This window comes from Biomphalaria glabrata, chromosome 6 (genome assembly GCF_947242115.1).
Source record: "Biomphalaria glabrata chromosome 6, xgBioGlab47.1, whole genome shotgun sequence".
In the NCBI taxonomy this organism is placed as follows: domain Eukaryota; kingdom Metazoa; phylum Mollusca; class Gastropoda; family Planorbidae; genus Biomphalaria; species Biomphalaria glabrata.
The window spans coordinates 165446-182963 of NC_074716.1; the positions used below are offsets into that span (position 1 = coordinate 165446).

General features: G+C 35.3%; 1 protein-coding gene and 1 pseudogene across 1 annotated transcript; both read right to left on the reverse strand.

Annotated features, from left to right (window-relative positions):
* Nucleotides 1–236: 236 nt before the first annotated feature.
* LOC129926723 (dynein axonemal heavy chain 6-like) lies at nucleotides 237–13751 on the reverse strand. The gene is made up of 8 exons (XM_056032475.1): nucleotides 13745–13751; nucleotides 11113–11217; nucleotides 10322–10436; nucleotides 8763–8909; nucleotides 8215–8360; nucleotides 7533–7619; nucleotides 1915–2024; nucleotides 237–397 (listed from the first exon to the last, which is right to left on the reverse strand). Exons 2-7 carry the CDS (start codon nucleotides 11173–11175, stop codon nucleotides 1986–1988), a joined length of 597 nt encoding a protein of 198 aa, XP_055888450.1. The 5' UTR covers nucleotides 11176–11217; nucleotides 13745–13751; the 3' UTR covers nucleotides 237–397; nucleotides 1915–1985.
* A 910-nt stretch (nucleotides 13752–14661) lies between these two features.
* LOC106061156 (dynein axonemal heavy chain 6-like) overlaps nucleotides 14662–17518 on the reverse strand; it is a 146998-nt pseudogene continuing 144141 nt past the window's right edge.

Genomic DNA, 17518 nt, shown 5'->3' on the forward strand with positions numbered 1-17518 from the left:
TTCTTTCATGTGTCAGAGTAGCTCAATGTATACAAATTGTATTTTATTATGACTAAATAGAAATTTTTATAAAGAATTTTTTACTTCATTTTTATAGTGGTAAAAAATATAATTATCTTAAAGTAGTTCAAGACTTTATTTTTGTGATATGAACACAAGATGTTCTAGATAGTGATCAACACTAACATTGTGTGAGCCTACAAACGAACAAACACAAAGTAATAACTAGAGAACCATTTGTAATGGACATTGTTTTTATTGTTAAATGCTTTACAACTTATCTGTAAGCAAAATTAATCAGAAATTTGACATAAGAGTGCTGCACCTTTGGCTATCCAGTAATCTTGTGTGTTGCTTGAAGGAAGGTGGACAGTTACAACAAAGTTAGTAGAATGTCCTGCCAAAGAAACAAGGAAAGCAAAGTCAAAACAGTGGAGTACAAATATTTGGATGGCTGCCTGGTCGTTCGGATTTATCGATGGTCGAGGGTTCAAATCCTGCCCGCTCCCATTCCCAATCCTCCTGCAGGAGGTTTGGACTAGGAAGTAATTATCTTCAACTCTGAAAACATTTTGCATGTCATTATTTTATTATAATCTAGATGAATATAATGAATACTTTTGACAATGGTAATAATTTGACAGCACAGTATGCACTTTGAATAGTCATCAACCTAGTCCCGATTTCAAAGCCTGCCAGCTGGCCGTCATGCAGGAGGAATGAGCTAAGAGGTAATAATCTTCATTTCTAAAGGAACATCCAAAATGTATAAAACAAAGAGTCAGCATGCAATAATTTGTCCAGTTGGGGAGCACTGTAACAATATATGCTAATATAGATGATTAAACAAACTTGTGTTACACATACTAGTGCAGCATTTGGTAGACTTCAAGAACAAGGAGGACCAAGGCGAGGACTCAGCATCAACAAAGCTGAAAGTCCACAGTTCTTCCCTCACTTTTATAAGCCATGGTCTCTGTAGTCTTGACACATTCAATAGCTGAACTCTTTTTTGATCTGTGCCGCCTAAGAAAAATTTCACATGTAATAGTAAGATCCTTTACATCTCAAATAAACAGTGTCCATACTTTAAAAAAAAAAGTCCAAACTCTGCTGGGCTGGGTATGTAGTAGGCATGACTTTAGTCCATTTCCTAAATGAATTTTTGAATGAATAGCTGTGCAAATGAGGATGTTCTCAACACAGAAATGATTGAGAAATTCAGGAATCCTCTTCTTATTCACAGAAAGACTAATTGTACTAGCTACAGAAACTATTGAACACAAAAATCTATCTTGATATTTAACCAATCTTGTTATGAACAGAAAAAAATGTTGTATATTGTTATGACATGATTAGGATTTAGTTATTTGTTTCGGGAATAAGGGGAAAGTTTTACTTAGTGACAAGTGACGTGACAGATCTTTAAAAAACAAGAACGCTCCAAGTGACGCTAAAAAGAAGACGCTTCGTGTAGAGCAGTAACATAGATATACAGATTTACGGACATAGCTGACAATTCCCTTCTTGATTATTAAATATATTTGTAGAACAACATCAGCGTCGACTACATATTTTGATTGTTTCGGCCTTTCGCCGGTGTTACTGAAGTAGTTTGAGTTCAGTGTTACTTCCAGGCAGACGTAGATCTACACTAGTTATATTTCAAAGAATCAACACCGTGCGGAAGCCTTAACAATATCTATATACAGAGTAAATCAGTGAGAGATATACAAAGAAGAAACAAGTGAGAGCTAGATCTTAAAGTAGGTCTTGGAGAAAATAAACCTGTGAGAGCTGTAGCAAGATTTAACCAGACATGCCCATGAAAGCTATGGTAGGAGTTAACAAAAGATAGAAAGTGTTTTGTGAGAACATTGATTCCAGCTGTAAAGAAATTTGTTAACTTGTTACCTGTAGTGGAAAGTGTGCCAGCTCTTGCAGCTGTTTTGTAGAGTGGCGCTGGATAGAGAGATAAATCTGGTTCATAGTCTAGGTGAGGATCCATGTGCATTACAGGCAAACTGGATATCATTTAGAAACAAAGAATTAAATGACTCAATTTGTATAGAAATAATGAAAGCAGTAATTTCTTTTTTTCTGATTTGTTCCCCTCAATATGACTATCAAAACAGAAAGTTGTTTCTTTTTTTATATATTACGGTCAATTGATGGAGGTCATAAATAGTCCTACATGTTTCAAACTGCTTAGTTCTTTTTACACTTTTATAAGGTTAGCTTGAGGCCAGTTTCTTATGAAGAAAAGCACAGATCTGAACAACATTTTTTAGAACTATTCTACTTGGGTCTGTGTCGCTGGTTCAGATTTTCATCTTCCAGGGAATGCATTTCTAAATTACATTGTCCTATGTAGTTGAGTTAATTTTATTTTTTTTTCTTCAGGCTGAATTTTTTGTAGTGTGTATAAGAGTCATGTTCACATAAATTGTGACGAGACTAGGACACTCTTGGTTTCATTTCTGTCATCACTTTCTCTAAGTCTAACAATATTTGTTTGCATTATTTTGGATCTTCCATTTTGTCAGTCATTTTTTTTATAGTTGAAACATGTTTTCAAACTTGCTTTTTGAACTTCAACGAGCACTGAGAGATGACTTCAGTTCAGTCAGTAAAGACAGACAAATTCTATTCAGTCAGTAGAAGACAGATGGCTTCTATTCAGTCAGTAGAAGACAGATGGCTTCTATTCAGTCAGTAGAAGACAGATGACTTCTATTCAGTCAGTAAAAGTTAGATGGCTTTATTCAGTCAGTAGAAAACAGATGACTTCTATTCAGTCAGTAGAAGTTAGATGGCTTCTATTCAGTCAGTAGAAGTAGTCAGTAGAAGTATATGGCTCCTTTTGTCTCGAAAGGCAATGGATGCGCCCAAGTGAGTCACTGGTTTTGGCTTAATCTTGAGACGGGGCAGAATCTGGTGTGGCTAATCAAGCCAATTCTAGAACGGCAGACTTTGCCACAATTCGTACATGTGTATGCCTCTGATTTAGGGCTAGCAGACAGGGCAGCTTTCTTTTTTTCCCTCTTGATTAAAGCCGCTTCAATTCTTTTGTTCTCAGCAAGGGTTGTCCCAGCACGCACAGTCTGTCTCCATGCACTCCGGTCTTTGGCTATGTTTTCCCACATACTTTCACTGATGCCTGAGGCTCTCATGTCTCGCTTGCAGACATCTCTATATGTTAGTCTTGGGCGGCCCTTGGGTCTGACTCCTTCCACAAGCTCAGCATATAAGATATCTTTCGGGATTCTACCATCTGGCATTCGGGTGACATGTCCGAGCCAGCGTAATCTTCTTTGTGTCAGGAGAGCATACATGCTGTTCATATTGGCCAATCTCAAAACTTCCTGATTGGAGACATGGTCCCTCCAAGAGATGCCCATTATGCGTCTCAGGCAGCGCAAGTGGAAACTATTCAATCTGTGCTCTTGGTACATGTATGTTGACCAGCTTTCACTGCCATAAAGGAGAGTGCTCACAACACAGGCGTTGTAGACTAGGATTTTGGTCGCTGTGGTCAATTTACCATTTTGCCAGACGCGCTTGGAGAGTTTTGCCAATGCTGTGGTAGCTTTTCCTATCCTTTTTGTCAGCTCGATGTCTAAGTCTAGGTTACTGACAATTGTTGAACCCAAGTAGGTAAATTCCTGCACCACTGAAAGGGTGTGGTTCCCAATTTGTATTATAGGTATTTCTGCGACGTCTTGTGCCAGGATTTCGGTCTTGGAGAGACTTATAGTAAGGCTAAACTCTTGACAAGCAGCTGCTAAGGCGTTCACTAGCTTCTGTAGACCTCCTTGTGAGTGAGATACGAGTGCCGCATCATCTGCAAACAGCAGCTCCCTTATCAAGATACGACGCCTTTTCGTTTTGGCTTTAAGACGTGCCAGGTTAAAGAGCCTTCCATCGGATCTGCTATGGATGTATATTCCGTCTTCCAGGGATTTAAAAGCACTGGATAGTACGACTGAGAAGAAGATGCCAAATAGTGTAGGGGCCAGTACACATCCTTGTTTTACACCGCTCTTAATGGAGAATGGCCTGGAGGAAGAACTTTCAAACTGAACGGTACCCTGCATATTTTCGTGAAAAGCTGACACTAGTTTTCTTAACTTATTTGGGCAGCCGATTTTCTCTAGTACAGCAAACAGACCGCTTCTGCTAACAAGGTCAAAGGCCTTGGTCAAATCAATAAAAGCTATGAAGAGGGGCTGCTTTTGTTCTCTGCTCTTCTCCTGTAGCTGCCGCAGAGAGAAAATCATATCTGTTGTAGATCTACCTGCCCTAAAGCCACACTGCGACTCTGGATAAACACGATCTGCCAGGATCTGTAATCGCTTTAGTAATACTCTAGCAAAAGCCTTTGCGACTATGCTAAGCAGTGAGATGCCTCTGTAATTGTTACAATCAGAGCGGTCGCCTTTATTTTTATAAATTGTAACAATGTTGGAGTCTTTCAATTCTTGGGGGACCATTCCTTGTTCCCAGCACAAGCTTAGCAGTTCATGGAGTGGTTTGATTAGGGCATGTTTTCCAGCCTGAATTACTTCAGCAGGAATGCCATCTCCTCCGGGTGTTTTCCCATGTGCAAGCATGTCAATGGCAATGCTCAGCTCCTTTACTGAGGGCATTTCGTCTAATTCCGTCAAAACTGGAAGTGATGGGAAGTTGGAAACAGCATTTGGTGAGATGGCGTTTTCAATCTGGTAGAGTTCTGCATAGTGTTCTACCCATCGTTCCATTTGCAGCGCACGATCGCTGATGATTGAGCCATCTTTTGACTTGAGCGGAGCACACTTGCTGGTGTGAGGTCCAAAGGCTTTTCTCATGCCCTCATATAGTCCTCTTATGTTACCACAGTCGGCACAAGATTGAATATCTTCGCATAGCTCCTGCCAGTATTTGTTAGCACATTGTCTCGCTACTCTTTGGGCATTGTTACGTGCAGCTCTGAGCCTTTTTAAGTTGCTTGGGGTGGGATCCTTCTTGTAGATTAGCATGGCTGCTCTCTTGTTCGTAGTGGCAGTTTCCATTTCTGGTAGACTAGCTTCAAACCAGTCTTTGCTTTTCTTGGTTTTGTTTCCAAAGACCAGTGATGATGTTTGGTAGATTGTATCACGCATAAACGTCCAGCTTTTTTCTACCTCAGTCACAGAGAAGTTTTTAAAAGCTTCCTCTAATTTGTTCTCAAATTCGGTGCAAAGATCAGGATTTTTTGTGCTAGTAGTATTCAGGCGTGATTTTCTTTTTCCCTGTGAAGTGTGGATCTTAGTTGGCAGCAGTCTTGTCCGGCAGGACACTAAAGTATGATCAGTATCACAATCCGCGCTTTGGTAGCTACGTGTCAGCAGTATATTTCCAATGTCCTTTTTTCGTGTCAGTATCATATCCAGCTGGTGCCAGTGCCCAGACCTAGGGTGCCTCCATGAGACACAGTGCTGTGGCTTTGTTCTGAAGTATGTGTTGGTAATGCAGAGCTTATGGTATGTGCAGAATTCAAGCAGTCTTTGTCCGTTCTCATTCATCTTTCCGATTCCAAAAAGCCCAAGACAGTCTGGCCAGGTAGTGTGATCTGATCCTACTCTGGCATTGAAGTCACCTAGAAGGATCATATGTTCTTTTTGAGGAATGTTTGCAATGGCTTCTTTGAGGTCTTCATAGAACTTGTCTTTGTCCTCCTGAAGCGAGCATAGTGTGGGGGCATAGGCACTAATTAGAGTGACTTTTCCAGATGCTGTCATCATACTTATGCTTAGTAGCCGTTCCGAGCCACCAACTGGAGGGACTATCATGGGAAGAAGACTGTTCTTGACAGCAAAGCCCACACCATGTATTCGAGTCTCATCCTGTGCCTGTGTAGAAGTAAGATGACTTCTATTCAGTTAATAGAAGACAGATGGCTTCTATTCAGTGAGTAGAAGTTAGATGGCTTCTATTCAGTCAGTAGAAGTAAGATGACTTCAGTCAGTAGAAAACAGATGACTTTTATTCAGTCAGTAGAAGACAGATGGCTTCTATTCAGTCATTAGAAGTTAGATGGCTTCTATTCAGTCAGTAGAAGTAAGTTGACTTCTATTCTGTCAGTAGAAGACAGATGGCTTCTATTCAGTCAGTAGAAGTTAGATGGCTTCTATTCAGTCAGTAGAAGACAGATGGCTTCTACTCAGTCAATAGAAGACAGACTTGTGTTTGCTGAGTGCCTGAAGGCAACCCATTGTCTCCTCCTGATCCACAAAAGGAATTGGACTATAATTCAAGAAGCTTGCTATAAAGCAAGAAACTTGTGCTTTACAAACAGAAAGAAATAACCCTAACCAAATTAAAAATCTATTGAAATTGAGTAAGTCATATAATTTACACAACAATGATTTTGTTAGAAAAAACATAATGAATGGAAAGTTGATCCATACATGTGTCAGGTTGTATTTTAAAGCCTTGCCTTATCTGTCCTGGCCCCCTGACACAGTTAATCAATTATGTCAAACAAGAAACACCACTACAACAATTCATATATATTGACTTGATGAATGTTTAATCTTAGATACATTGAATGAAGAGTGAGGACTAGAAACTCAAAATACCTAAATAAATGAAAAGCTACCAGTATCTTGGAATTCCCATATTGACATAATAAAGAAATCAAACAAAAAAGACTATAGTTTATCATAAATGTTTGCAGCTCTCCAGTGGCAATGGATTTTTCTAGTTTTCCTCCATCTGGCCATTCGATGAGTATTCCAGCTCCTCCATTTGTGGTGGCTTTATGGGATGAGCCGTCCCTGTAAACTCTGATCCACTGATTGCTAGGATAATTGGTTTGTAGAAAACAATTCACTATTTCCTTGACCTCTGTTGGTCTGTAGTCAGATTTTCTTTTTATGTTTTCAATATGGTCCCTTATAGTAGGAAGAGGGCTTTCGTCCCAGGGTGGAGATTCATTATAGTGTATCGAGGATTCCAGAGTAATTTTTTCAAGTTGTTGAATGCATTGAAAGCCTAGAAAATTGAATGGAGCTACCAACTTGCTTTTACAAGAAATGGCCAGTTAAGAATTTTTGATTTCACTACATGAGATATTGAGGGCGTGGTGGCTGAGTGGTTAAGTGCTTGGCTTAGTGATTTTTAGGACGCCCCTGAGTCCACCAAATTCTAATTTTAATTTAATTCAAATTTTAATTCTAATCCAAATTCTGACTTTAGTTGGGGAAAGAAAAGGCGGTAGGTCATTGTGCTGGCCACATGATACCCTGCTCGTTAACCTTGGCTAGCAAAATAGATGACCTTGACATCATCTGCCATAAAGATTGCAAACTCTGAAAGGGGAACTTATTCTGTGTCAATATCATATCATAAGCAATCTTCTTGTAATTTGCCTCATGAACTATTCGTTAAATAAATCTAGGCTTCAGATTTCGTTTACATTAAACCTTTTATAATATCAGTAAGGTCTTTGTATACAATACTATAAAACATACTCATTAATTATTATATATTTAAATCTTATTAACATGTACCTTGATTATTATAAGCAGTTTATTGAATCTTTCAGTTTCTTGCATCAATACTATGGTTAAAGAGTTTATGCGACCTTTGGCGTCAAGCTAGTGGATAAAGAAACAATATTTTGCAATCAATTTGTCAATTACTACTAAGCATATCTAATATTATTGAAAAAACAACAACATGGTTTTTGATATTTTAAAAAATATTGTATGCACTATTATGTTGTTTTTCTTTAAATAAGAAGCTTTTAATAATGTAGTAGTTTTCACATTCAGCATTCTATTATGTTAGGTATTATTGCATGCTAAGAGAGCAATCTATTATGTTAGGTATTATTGCATGCTAAGAGAGCAATCTATTGTTAGGTATTATTGCATGCCAAGAGAGCAATCTATTATGTTAGGTATTGCATGATAAAAAACTAAGACACTGCTATATAAAGCTAGACACTAAAGCATCACAAGAACTAAAAGACTATCATGTAATACTAGGAACTATGGAATGATAGGATCACTAACAATATTTGAAACAGAAAGGCTTACTAAGAATTAAAAGGATGGCCCAGGATAAAGGAATATGGAAATCCATTGCTGGTGGCCCATACTTCAATAGGGGTGATGGACTCTAAGTAAAGTAAGTACTAAGAATTAAAAACTACCATTTTTACTTGGAACTAATAATATTAGTACGTACTGTAAACATATTGGGATTCGCTCTTTCAATATCCAGTTTGTCAATCAATCGATCCAGGACAGCCTCAGCAAGTTCATAAGTAATATCATCATTAGACATCCCACCATCAGCTGCTACGATTCTCGGTTGAACATCAAGTATTGTAGCTAGATAAAAATTTGTTTTACTCCTTTAGTTCTGCATGAACAAAAATTTTTGTTTTAAATTCCAAACATCTCACCCTTTTTTTTTTGTTGATTTATTTGAATAAGAAGAATCAATTGATTTATTAGTGCTGCTAACAAAACAGTAGGCTCAAGGTAATAGGTGAACAAAACAGATATATAAAGTAAGAGTTTCTAACTGGTTTGAATGTTCTTCTTGAACATAATCAAATGTGGTTCTCCTGAGATCAACAAAAAGAAAGTTCTAAACGACCCACAATCTGAATCTTTTTAGAGAGAAAAGTGGCAAAGGAGTCTGTCCATAGAGCATAAGATCAAAACAAAACCAGTGTAAGTGTATATAGCAGTCAATTGCGACTGTTACCAAAACAAACACAGACTTACCAAGTAAAGCATTGGTTTCATTCAACTGAAAGGCTATGTTTGCATTCTCATGGAGCCCAAACATTTCTGGCTCATCTATAAGTGGTAGAGATTCAATGTAAGCCTTGACAGTAGCCAATGTCTTGACAAGAGGTGGATAGTAAATACCTTCAAAAATAGATTAAATTTAAACAATTACCTTCCATGGCCCATTGTATTTAATACAAAACAACATAACTTTTTTTTCTCAAAGACATTATTTCTTATGAGGCTGATGACTTTTGGTAAGCAATTACTTTGCTTTTAATTACTAATGAATAATACATTTTAAACAAAAGAACAATTCCCTCTCCCCCATACCTGAAATAAATCAAGGTTAAGGGCATGTATAAATCTAGTCAGAATATATAAAATTCTAATTAGATGATACAGATGCAGACATGGCAATATTAAAAAAAAGGGTAGCCTAGACTAGAATACTGGATCTAGATATTAATACAAGTAATAAAAGTTTCAAAGATGTAAAATGTTCTTGAAAAAGTTCATGTATTTATTGAACTTGTTGATGAATACATGCAGGAATATTTGCTGATGTATGTGTATTCAATATATAGATTATCTGGACCTCCTGACCAAATTTAATTGTAAGAAATTTATATTTTGAAAAATTATAATGGTCAAACCAGAGTTTTCAAGTGCGGCCAATTAGCTATTATACTTAAACTGTAAATTTCTAAGAAAATTGTTAGAGCAGTTTTCAAAATCTGTGTCCATCCAAGTTTTTTTTTTTTTTACCCTTTTGCCAGCTGATAAGAGGAATAGTAAAATAAACAATGTATCACGAGCTAAAAAGTTCCTCAACCTGACAGACCAAAACAGTCTTAATCAAATCTACTTTCACTATGTTAAATCTTTGCTCAAGTTGCATAGGATTCTGAAGTCAGATTAGAATGGATTTATTCTAATTTGTTATATCAATTTTGATTAGGCTCATACTTCAATTCTGTAACTGGTTATAATTTATGTATGTTTTTTTGTTTGCCTATTTTGAAAAGGATTTTTGCTTTGATCACTTCATGCAACTATTTTAAAGTGCATGTTACACCCCTCTCTATGACATGCATCTTAATAGCAATACAAACTTTTTGATCAGTTGTCAACGCTTCTAAACCCTGCAGCTTCTCTACAATCAATAGAGATCTAAATAATGTTGATGTGCCATAAGCTATTGACTATACCAGCATCTTAATCTTTTACAAATTATTAGTAGAACATTATACAAACTTACTGATGAGAAATCAATTTTGAATATTTGTATTTTACATCAAAATATGTTGATCAGTGTTAAGGACAATGTGTGTATGTGTGTGTACTGAATGAAGTAATACTTGTACGAAGACGAAGATGCTACTTTCAAAGGTTAGATCACAGATATGGTGTATAAAAAGAAAAAAAGGAAACATACTCAATTTTTTTTAGTTCTAGTTTGAAACCTACTAATAAACATCAACATCTGCCGCAAATAAATTAAAAGGACTTCCCTTATAATGTACTTTATATTGAATATACATTACAATTACCTGATTCTGAGTATTTATATTTTGGTTTTAAGGTTTCAGGTCTGAAAAAAAACTTTAAAATTGTCCTTAGACATCTTTGATCTTGGGCATCTGTGACTCGACCACCATAGGTAATCTGTGGTGATAAAAGAAGTTTTTAATCATTCAACTAATTGTGTATTATACTGTACAAAAAAATAATCATTCATAAATGTTAACCTAAAATTTGGAAATTAATGAGTATAGATAAATATATGAAGTCTTTTATGGATGTATGTAGTTTGAAAATTGTAGTGGTATTTTATTTAAAAATGTTAAAATTTGTTTGCGCAATTGCATTTTAAGAAATGCAATAATAATTAAATGTGGGCCATCTTTGGTCTTATGACAAAATGATACTTTTCTTTCTTGACTCAATTTAGTTAAGGCATCATTAGAAAGATGTGCCCACTTCTGCTACTCCTTTGATCCAGCCTGATATTGCATGTCTAGCTGCTGAGCTAAATCCATATAGAAAGTCTATAACCATTTTTGATATAATGTGCACTGTTTTGTCATTTTCGCTCCACATGAAGCTGCTTAAAACGGATAAGAACCTAGGTGGGCATCCAAGTCTGGTCAATTACAAAATTATTAATTAAGTTGTCTCAAACTATTACAATGATTTCCTTTAAAATTTTTCTTTATAATTACACGTTTATAACAAAGCCATGAAAAGTCAAGAGATAAATATTTTTGGCTTAGTGTTTTAGAAAGAAACTAAAATATTTATATCTCATGCTGCGCAAATGACAATACACACAATACTCAACCTCTCCTGTTATATAGATCAGTGTCTCCCAAGGGATGTAACCATCTTTACAAAACATTTCCATGTTGAGCAATGCACACTCTCTGTCACTATCACTAAAAGCGTACTAAAATAAAAATAGATACGACTTATTTATAAGAAAAACTGTATACATACATTTTTTTTTCTAAAAAGATAATATTTTGAAATGAATTACTTTAGGAAAGTGAAGAAATGATCATCCAGAGAGGATTAGTCACATTTATAAACCCTATATAAAGAGAGAGAGAGAGAGTTGCAGAGTCAAGACAGTCTAGCACAGTGGAGTCCAGTACAAGATCAGTACAGTACAACAGTTATTCAATTAGAAATTTTGTGTCGCCAATAGTACACTATTTGGCATGTAATACATTAGACTCAATAAAGTATCACCCTATTTGGAATCTGAGTTGCCACATTCTCCCAATTGGTGGTAGCTGTTTTGATTTCAATCAAGAAACAAAGGAGAGAGACACAACAATATCATTATTGTTAACTGTGTTAGGTTCATTATGATTTATTAGTTGTTTAATTAACAGGTCCATATGTTTTGATGCTGAAACTTTTCTTTTTTAAAAAATAAAAGAAATATTTATACTTTATATGTGTGTTTATTATATTTTTGTGTGTGTTGAGCATTGTCTTTTTTTTTTTTATATTCATGAGCCACCAATTCATTTTAGAGCTTTTTTGCATTGCCAGGATGGTCTGTACTGAACAAAAACACATTTTTCTTCCCTAATTGCATTTTCTATTTTAAATTGAACAAATCTAGTCTACCATTTATCACAGTAGCTACTCCCATAATACAGCCTCTCAAACATTGATTATCTCTTTCTCTTTTTTTTTCTACACAGCACAGGGAATACATTTTTCTTATACCTTACATAACTTCCTTTGCCAGTTGATTAATGTCTGACAGGAATCTTTTATCCAAATAAGATTTAATAACAATATTATATAAGTAATCAACCCGCTTCAATTACTTCTGACTCTATACATGTATAGTCTTTCACAATTGTTATAAGGAAAGGTAAAAAAATGTATTTTCAATATACCAGGTAGATGAATTTTCTCGAAAAAAAAAAAGGTTGTTAGACAATTATAAATGTTTAACAAAATTTTTTCCTAGTAACTAGAGAAAAGTTTTTAGTTTCGAATATCCAGCACTAAATGAAATTTAATAATCTTAACACAGTGAGATGCCCCATGCCTAATTAGCATTAATTAAGGCCAACTCTAGTCAATTTATTACTTTATATCAGCTTCATGTCATAATTAATTTAATGGGACAAGCCTTAATAAACAAGTTGATTCTTTTGGAATAAAAACAAACATTAAGTTCTAATAATAACAATAGAAACACTGAAAAAACAACAACACAATTCTTAAGCTTTTTCTTTAGGGCCTCACTGTTGTTTTTTTTCCATCTATTTTTTAACATAAATAACTTTTTATTTTTTTTAAATAACTTCATGACACATGTTGCTGAGATTGCTTATCTATTCCTTTTCATTGTTCAGATTGTAAGGTTTTCTTTGCTGGAGGTGGTAATGGCAATAATATGAATAAAGAGAGGACAAAAGCAATTAAGAAAACTACATGACAAATGTAGAGAGTATAGATTCCCTATTCATCATGAACTGCCAGGTTTCTTTTATCCACTTAGTTTGCAATCTTAGATACCCTACCCTGATTAAGTGTTGCCTGAAAAAGTATTTTGAGCACTGGTGCTAGCTCGTGGCTTAGTTCTTTAAATGAAGCTAATATGAGTTTTCTCTGCCTCAACTCTTCTCTTCTGACCCACACATAAGTCAGCTCTGCAAAGATCTCTATCTGCAGCTGGGCAGATTAGACCAGATCTGACCATATTTGACAACAGAGTCAACAAAAAAAGTTAGCTGTGATATTCATACTCTCCTGCCTTGACTACTGCAATCCTCATGATAGCAGGTAGGTATACAGGACAACACCATCATTCAGCTAGAGCAGGGGTTCTCAACCTGTGGGTCGCGACCCCCTTGGGGGTCGATTGACAATTTGCCAGGGGTCGCCTAAGACCATCGAAAATATAGATTGTTTTTTTTCTATTCTTCTATTGCTGTTAAGGGGGTCCCGTCAGAGTGGGGGATTCTAAAAGGGGTCGCCGACCTTAAAAGGTTGAGAACCGCTGAGCTAGAGCAAATTCAGGACAATGCTGCACGAATGGTCCTATGAAAAACAAGAAGTGATTCTGCTACTGCTCTCTTGTGTACACTCCATTGGCTTCCTAAGAATGCAAGAATCGACTACAAAACTAAGAACACCCTTTTACTTGAGTGAACTGATCACTCCATATGTCCCTCAGAGAGCCCTGCAGTCCATGGACTCAATGTGACATGTTTCTCACTGAAAAGTTACAGTTTGTGGGCCTTTTCAGTGCTTGTCTAAAGGTTTCGAACTCACTCCCCATTGATCTCAGACAAACAGCTTGCTTCACTACTACATTCCAAGAAGAAAATTAAGACCTATCTGTTCAAAATAAAAAATTGAATGGGTCCTTACACTAATAGATAATATTCCAGTTCTAGTCTTAACATTACTCTTACTGTAATATTATGGTTCTACACTCTAACTGTAATATTCCAGTTCTACAGTCTTAACATGACTCTTACTGTAATATTCCAGCCTAATGGTCCAAATTTTTTCCTCTCAAGAATAACAGCATGAAAAAAACAAATGCCAAAAATGATCTTCCTCCAGTCCATTCCCAGAGCTGTTATAAAAAATGTTTAATTTATATAGAAACAATAAGACAAGTTAAGTCAGTCATTATTATTACTAATCTTTAAAATATCTTTTATTTGTCATTTTTAAATTAAAAAATCAATCAACCTACACTATAATAACAAATATAACAAATATGGAAAAGCTCCAGACCTTTGTTAACAGATGCCTACGCCGCATATTAGGAACTAGGTGGCCAGAAAAGATAACTACTATCGATTTGTGGGCGAGAACTAGACAAAAGCCCATAGCCCAAGACATCACAAAAAGAAAATGGAGCTGGATAGGACACCCCATGCGAAAACCAGCTACCAATGTTGCAAGGCAGGCACTGAAACCCACAAGGAAAGAGGAAAGTGGGCAGACCCAAGCAAACCTGGAAGAGGTCAGTCATCAGTGAAGCTGAGGGTACTGGAATGACATGGCAGCAGATGAAGAAAGCTGCTCAGAACTGAGTTCGGTGGAGAGGTGTGGCCCTATGCTCCCCGGGAGTGCACAGGATTAAACCAACAATATAATAATCCATACACAATACATAGTGTAAATAACATTATTACTATTAACACAGAGGACTACATTATCATCTCTCAATACTATCATAGTGTTGGAATTTATTGTTAATTATTAAAAAATTTTCTAACAAAAAACAAAAAAGTCTTACGGTGGTCTTCAAAAAATGAAGTTGACATATCTATGAATGCCCTTCTTAGATTGGCTCTAATGCCCTTAGGTGGCTCATTAGTGACTTTGACACTATTCTGAAGAACACTGACAGGGAAATGTTTGGCGGGCATTGAAGACAGAGTCTAAAGTTGCTGTGTAAAAGTGAACTGGTCTCCTGGATATTTTTAATAATGTCTTCCATGGCATTCATCCATTCATCCATGAAGCAGCTAAATGGCAATTCTAAAAAGAATTTAATAAGTTAAATTTAAACTAAATGTTTTGGTTTAAATAACTTTTTAACGCAAAAAATGTTAAGTCTTTTAAAAATAATACAATCAAATTTTTAATTAATATATTTATAAATCTGGGATTTTACACTATAAGTGAATAGTTAAAATAAGGAATCAAACCTACAAATTACTTTCTAAATGTGAATAGGAGTTAATAAAAAAAAACAACCACCATGTAATTAAGCAATAATTAATTATACATAAATAAAATTTAGGAAATGTCATGTCTTTTGTTAACTCTAATAAGAACATAATAATTAAATTTCCCTCAGCCAGCTTGCTCCAAATTAAAAGTTATACAAAGGATTTATTAAATATATAATTATACTGTATAAAGATAAAACACATAAAAAATTTATAGGTTTCAAATAATTAGCACTTCTAGCCTTCTGATGGTATTTTATCGTATCATCAGAGGGATAACATACCAAAGAACTTTCAAAATACAATGGCTCAAATATAACTAGGACTATCTGCCAGAAAATATGGGATTAAAAAAAATATTGCCACAAGAATAGATCCAAATTTTTTAAAATTCCAATGCTCAAGAAAGAAAACTTGAGACAATAAAAAAGCCCAAAACTATAGAACGATAAAGTCTAATGGTTAACCAAGCAAAATAATGCTAAAAATAATTTCAACAGACTCAAAAGTTGAGGAGGTCCTTTGCAAAGGTAGAAGCATTCTTGAACATATACTTAACATTAGACTGTTAAACAAAAAAAAGCCTTTAACACCAAAATAAATTGTACACGACTTCACAGATTTCAAAAAACTTTTGACTGGTTTTGGCATCATGATATGTGGTAAGTGATGAGGGAGTTCAGCTTGGATAAAAACATTATCAATATTATCAAAGCCCTATTCCAAAAGGCAAATAGCTCAATACTTCTGAACAACCAAGTTTGAGAAAGTTTTAGGACATCCATAGGAGTGTGGTAAGGATGCATTCTCTCTCAAGCTCTTATTAATTAACATATTTCTGAAGCATATTATGATGGAAACTCTAGAAGGATTTACTCCTACTTGACCATATAGGCAGCCTTTGTTCATCTCAGTTTGAAGACGATATAGACCTCATTGGGGAAATTTCAGACCAGAAACAAGATATTACTTCAAAACTGTATACTAGAGCAGTCTGCATGGAAATCAGTGCTGATAAATTCAAAATACTAGTTTGTGCTGGAGATATAATGAGATGTTGCGGATGTTGGGGTACAGTCGAACGAATTAACATTAGAAGATGTTGACTCATTTAAATACCTATGGTCAAACATTGGAAGAGATGGACTTCAAATCAATAAGAAATAAAAACCCTTTTAAGCTTGGCATTTGCTGTCATGAGCAAACTAGAGAATCTGGAAAAGTAAAAGCTTCCAACCAAATTAAAACTTCATTCTTCTCTAGTGGTCTCTGAACCCCCACATGGTTGTGAAAGTTGGATACTGAACACAGACAGAAAAAATTCAAATAAATGCTACAGAAAAATGCTGGGGTTTTTACTCTTACAAGTCAACACTCTGGATGACAAAAAAAGGAGGAACTTCTCAAGTCTATAATGTGAAAAGACAAAGCTGAACTGTTTCAGTCATATGGGTAAATTTGAGATTTCAGAAACTCTTGGAAAATGAGGAAGCAGGGGGAACACTGTAATAAGAAACTCTCAGTCTAACTAGAGTTAGAGCCTTGACTTTGTGAATGAGATGATGTAGATCTACTTGTATTAAAAGCTAGTGTTACAAAGAAATCTAGTTCCCTATGTTGAAAAGAAGCTAATTGTTTTGGTTAAAACTTAATTTTCAAGAAGTAACTAACTGATATGAAAGGGCAGCAGACTGACACCAGACAAAAAAGATGTCACAAAAATGGCAGCAGTTTCTCCATGTAAGCTTTATGTTTCTCTTTTCCATAACAATCATATTTAAATTCCCATAGAATTTAGCTTAATTTAAAGAAGACATTTATGGTAGAAAACTAATTTAATGAATATATTTATTGAAAAAATGTCTGTATTTACTTTTCATGAACTCCCATATCTTTAGCAAAACGTAGAAATGATGTCATTGGATCTGATCCTGGAGAAAGAACGAAGACCAGTGGAGTAGTCTTAGACATACTTTCATAAAGTTCTGGCAATGTGACAGGAGGACTTTCAACAAATTGTTTCCCTAAACATTCAGAAACAAACTCTGTCACTGCAAATGTTGTCTAGGATAAAAACAGAATTGACATAATATAAAAGTTAACAATAAATCCAAAAAGGATATAATTAATTTTTTTTTCACATAAAACCCAAGAAAAATATCTATGTTGAAAAAAATTTACACACAGTGCTTTATAGTTAGAAGATTATTTTGATCCTAACTGCTACTTTTTTCTATAATTTTCAATGGATCAACAGTCTCAATAGCCCCAAGATATCTATTAGCATTGAAGGATAACCCTGGTATCAATTTAGATTAATCTAGATCTAGATCTATTCCATTAGTCTTTCTACCTCAACATTAAGTTAATTCATGTTACAGAGAATATCAACTCCTTTTAAACATTTGAACATTGTGAGTGTAAGCATTGTTTTTAATTCATCATATTGTAAAAAGCCAGAATGAGCCTTTAACTGGGAAGGAGTTTGGTTAGCTGGCCATAGATCTAGATTATCCAATTGAC

Excerpts from the sequence above, each read along its gene's own strand:
- LOC129926723 (XM_056032475.1), bottom strand. The coding sequence starts at position 11,175 with ATGGAAATGTTTTGTAAAGATGGTTACATCCCTTGGGAGACACTGATC. Across the intron at positions 7,620-8,214 it reads CGAATCCCAATATGTTTACA|CTTGACGCCAAAGGTCGCAT; the intron begins GTACGTACTAAT and ends TTTATCCACTAG. Across the intron at positions 2,025-7,532 it reads AACTGCTTATAATAATCAAG|TTTGCCTGTAATGCACATGG; the intron begins GTACATGTTAAT and ends AATGATATCCAG.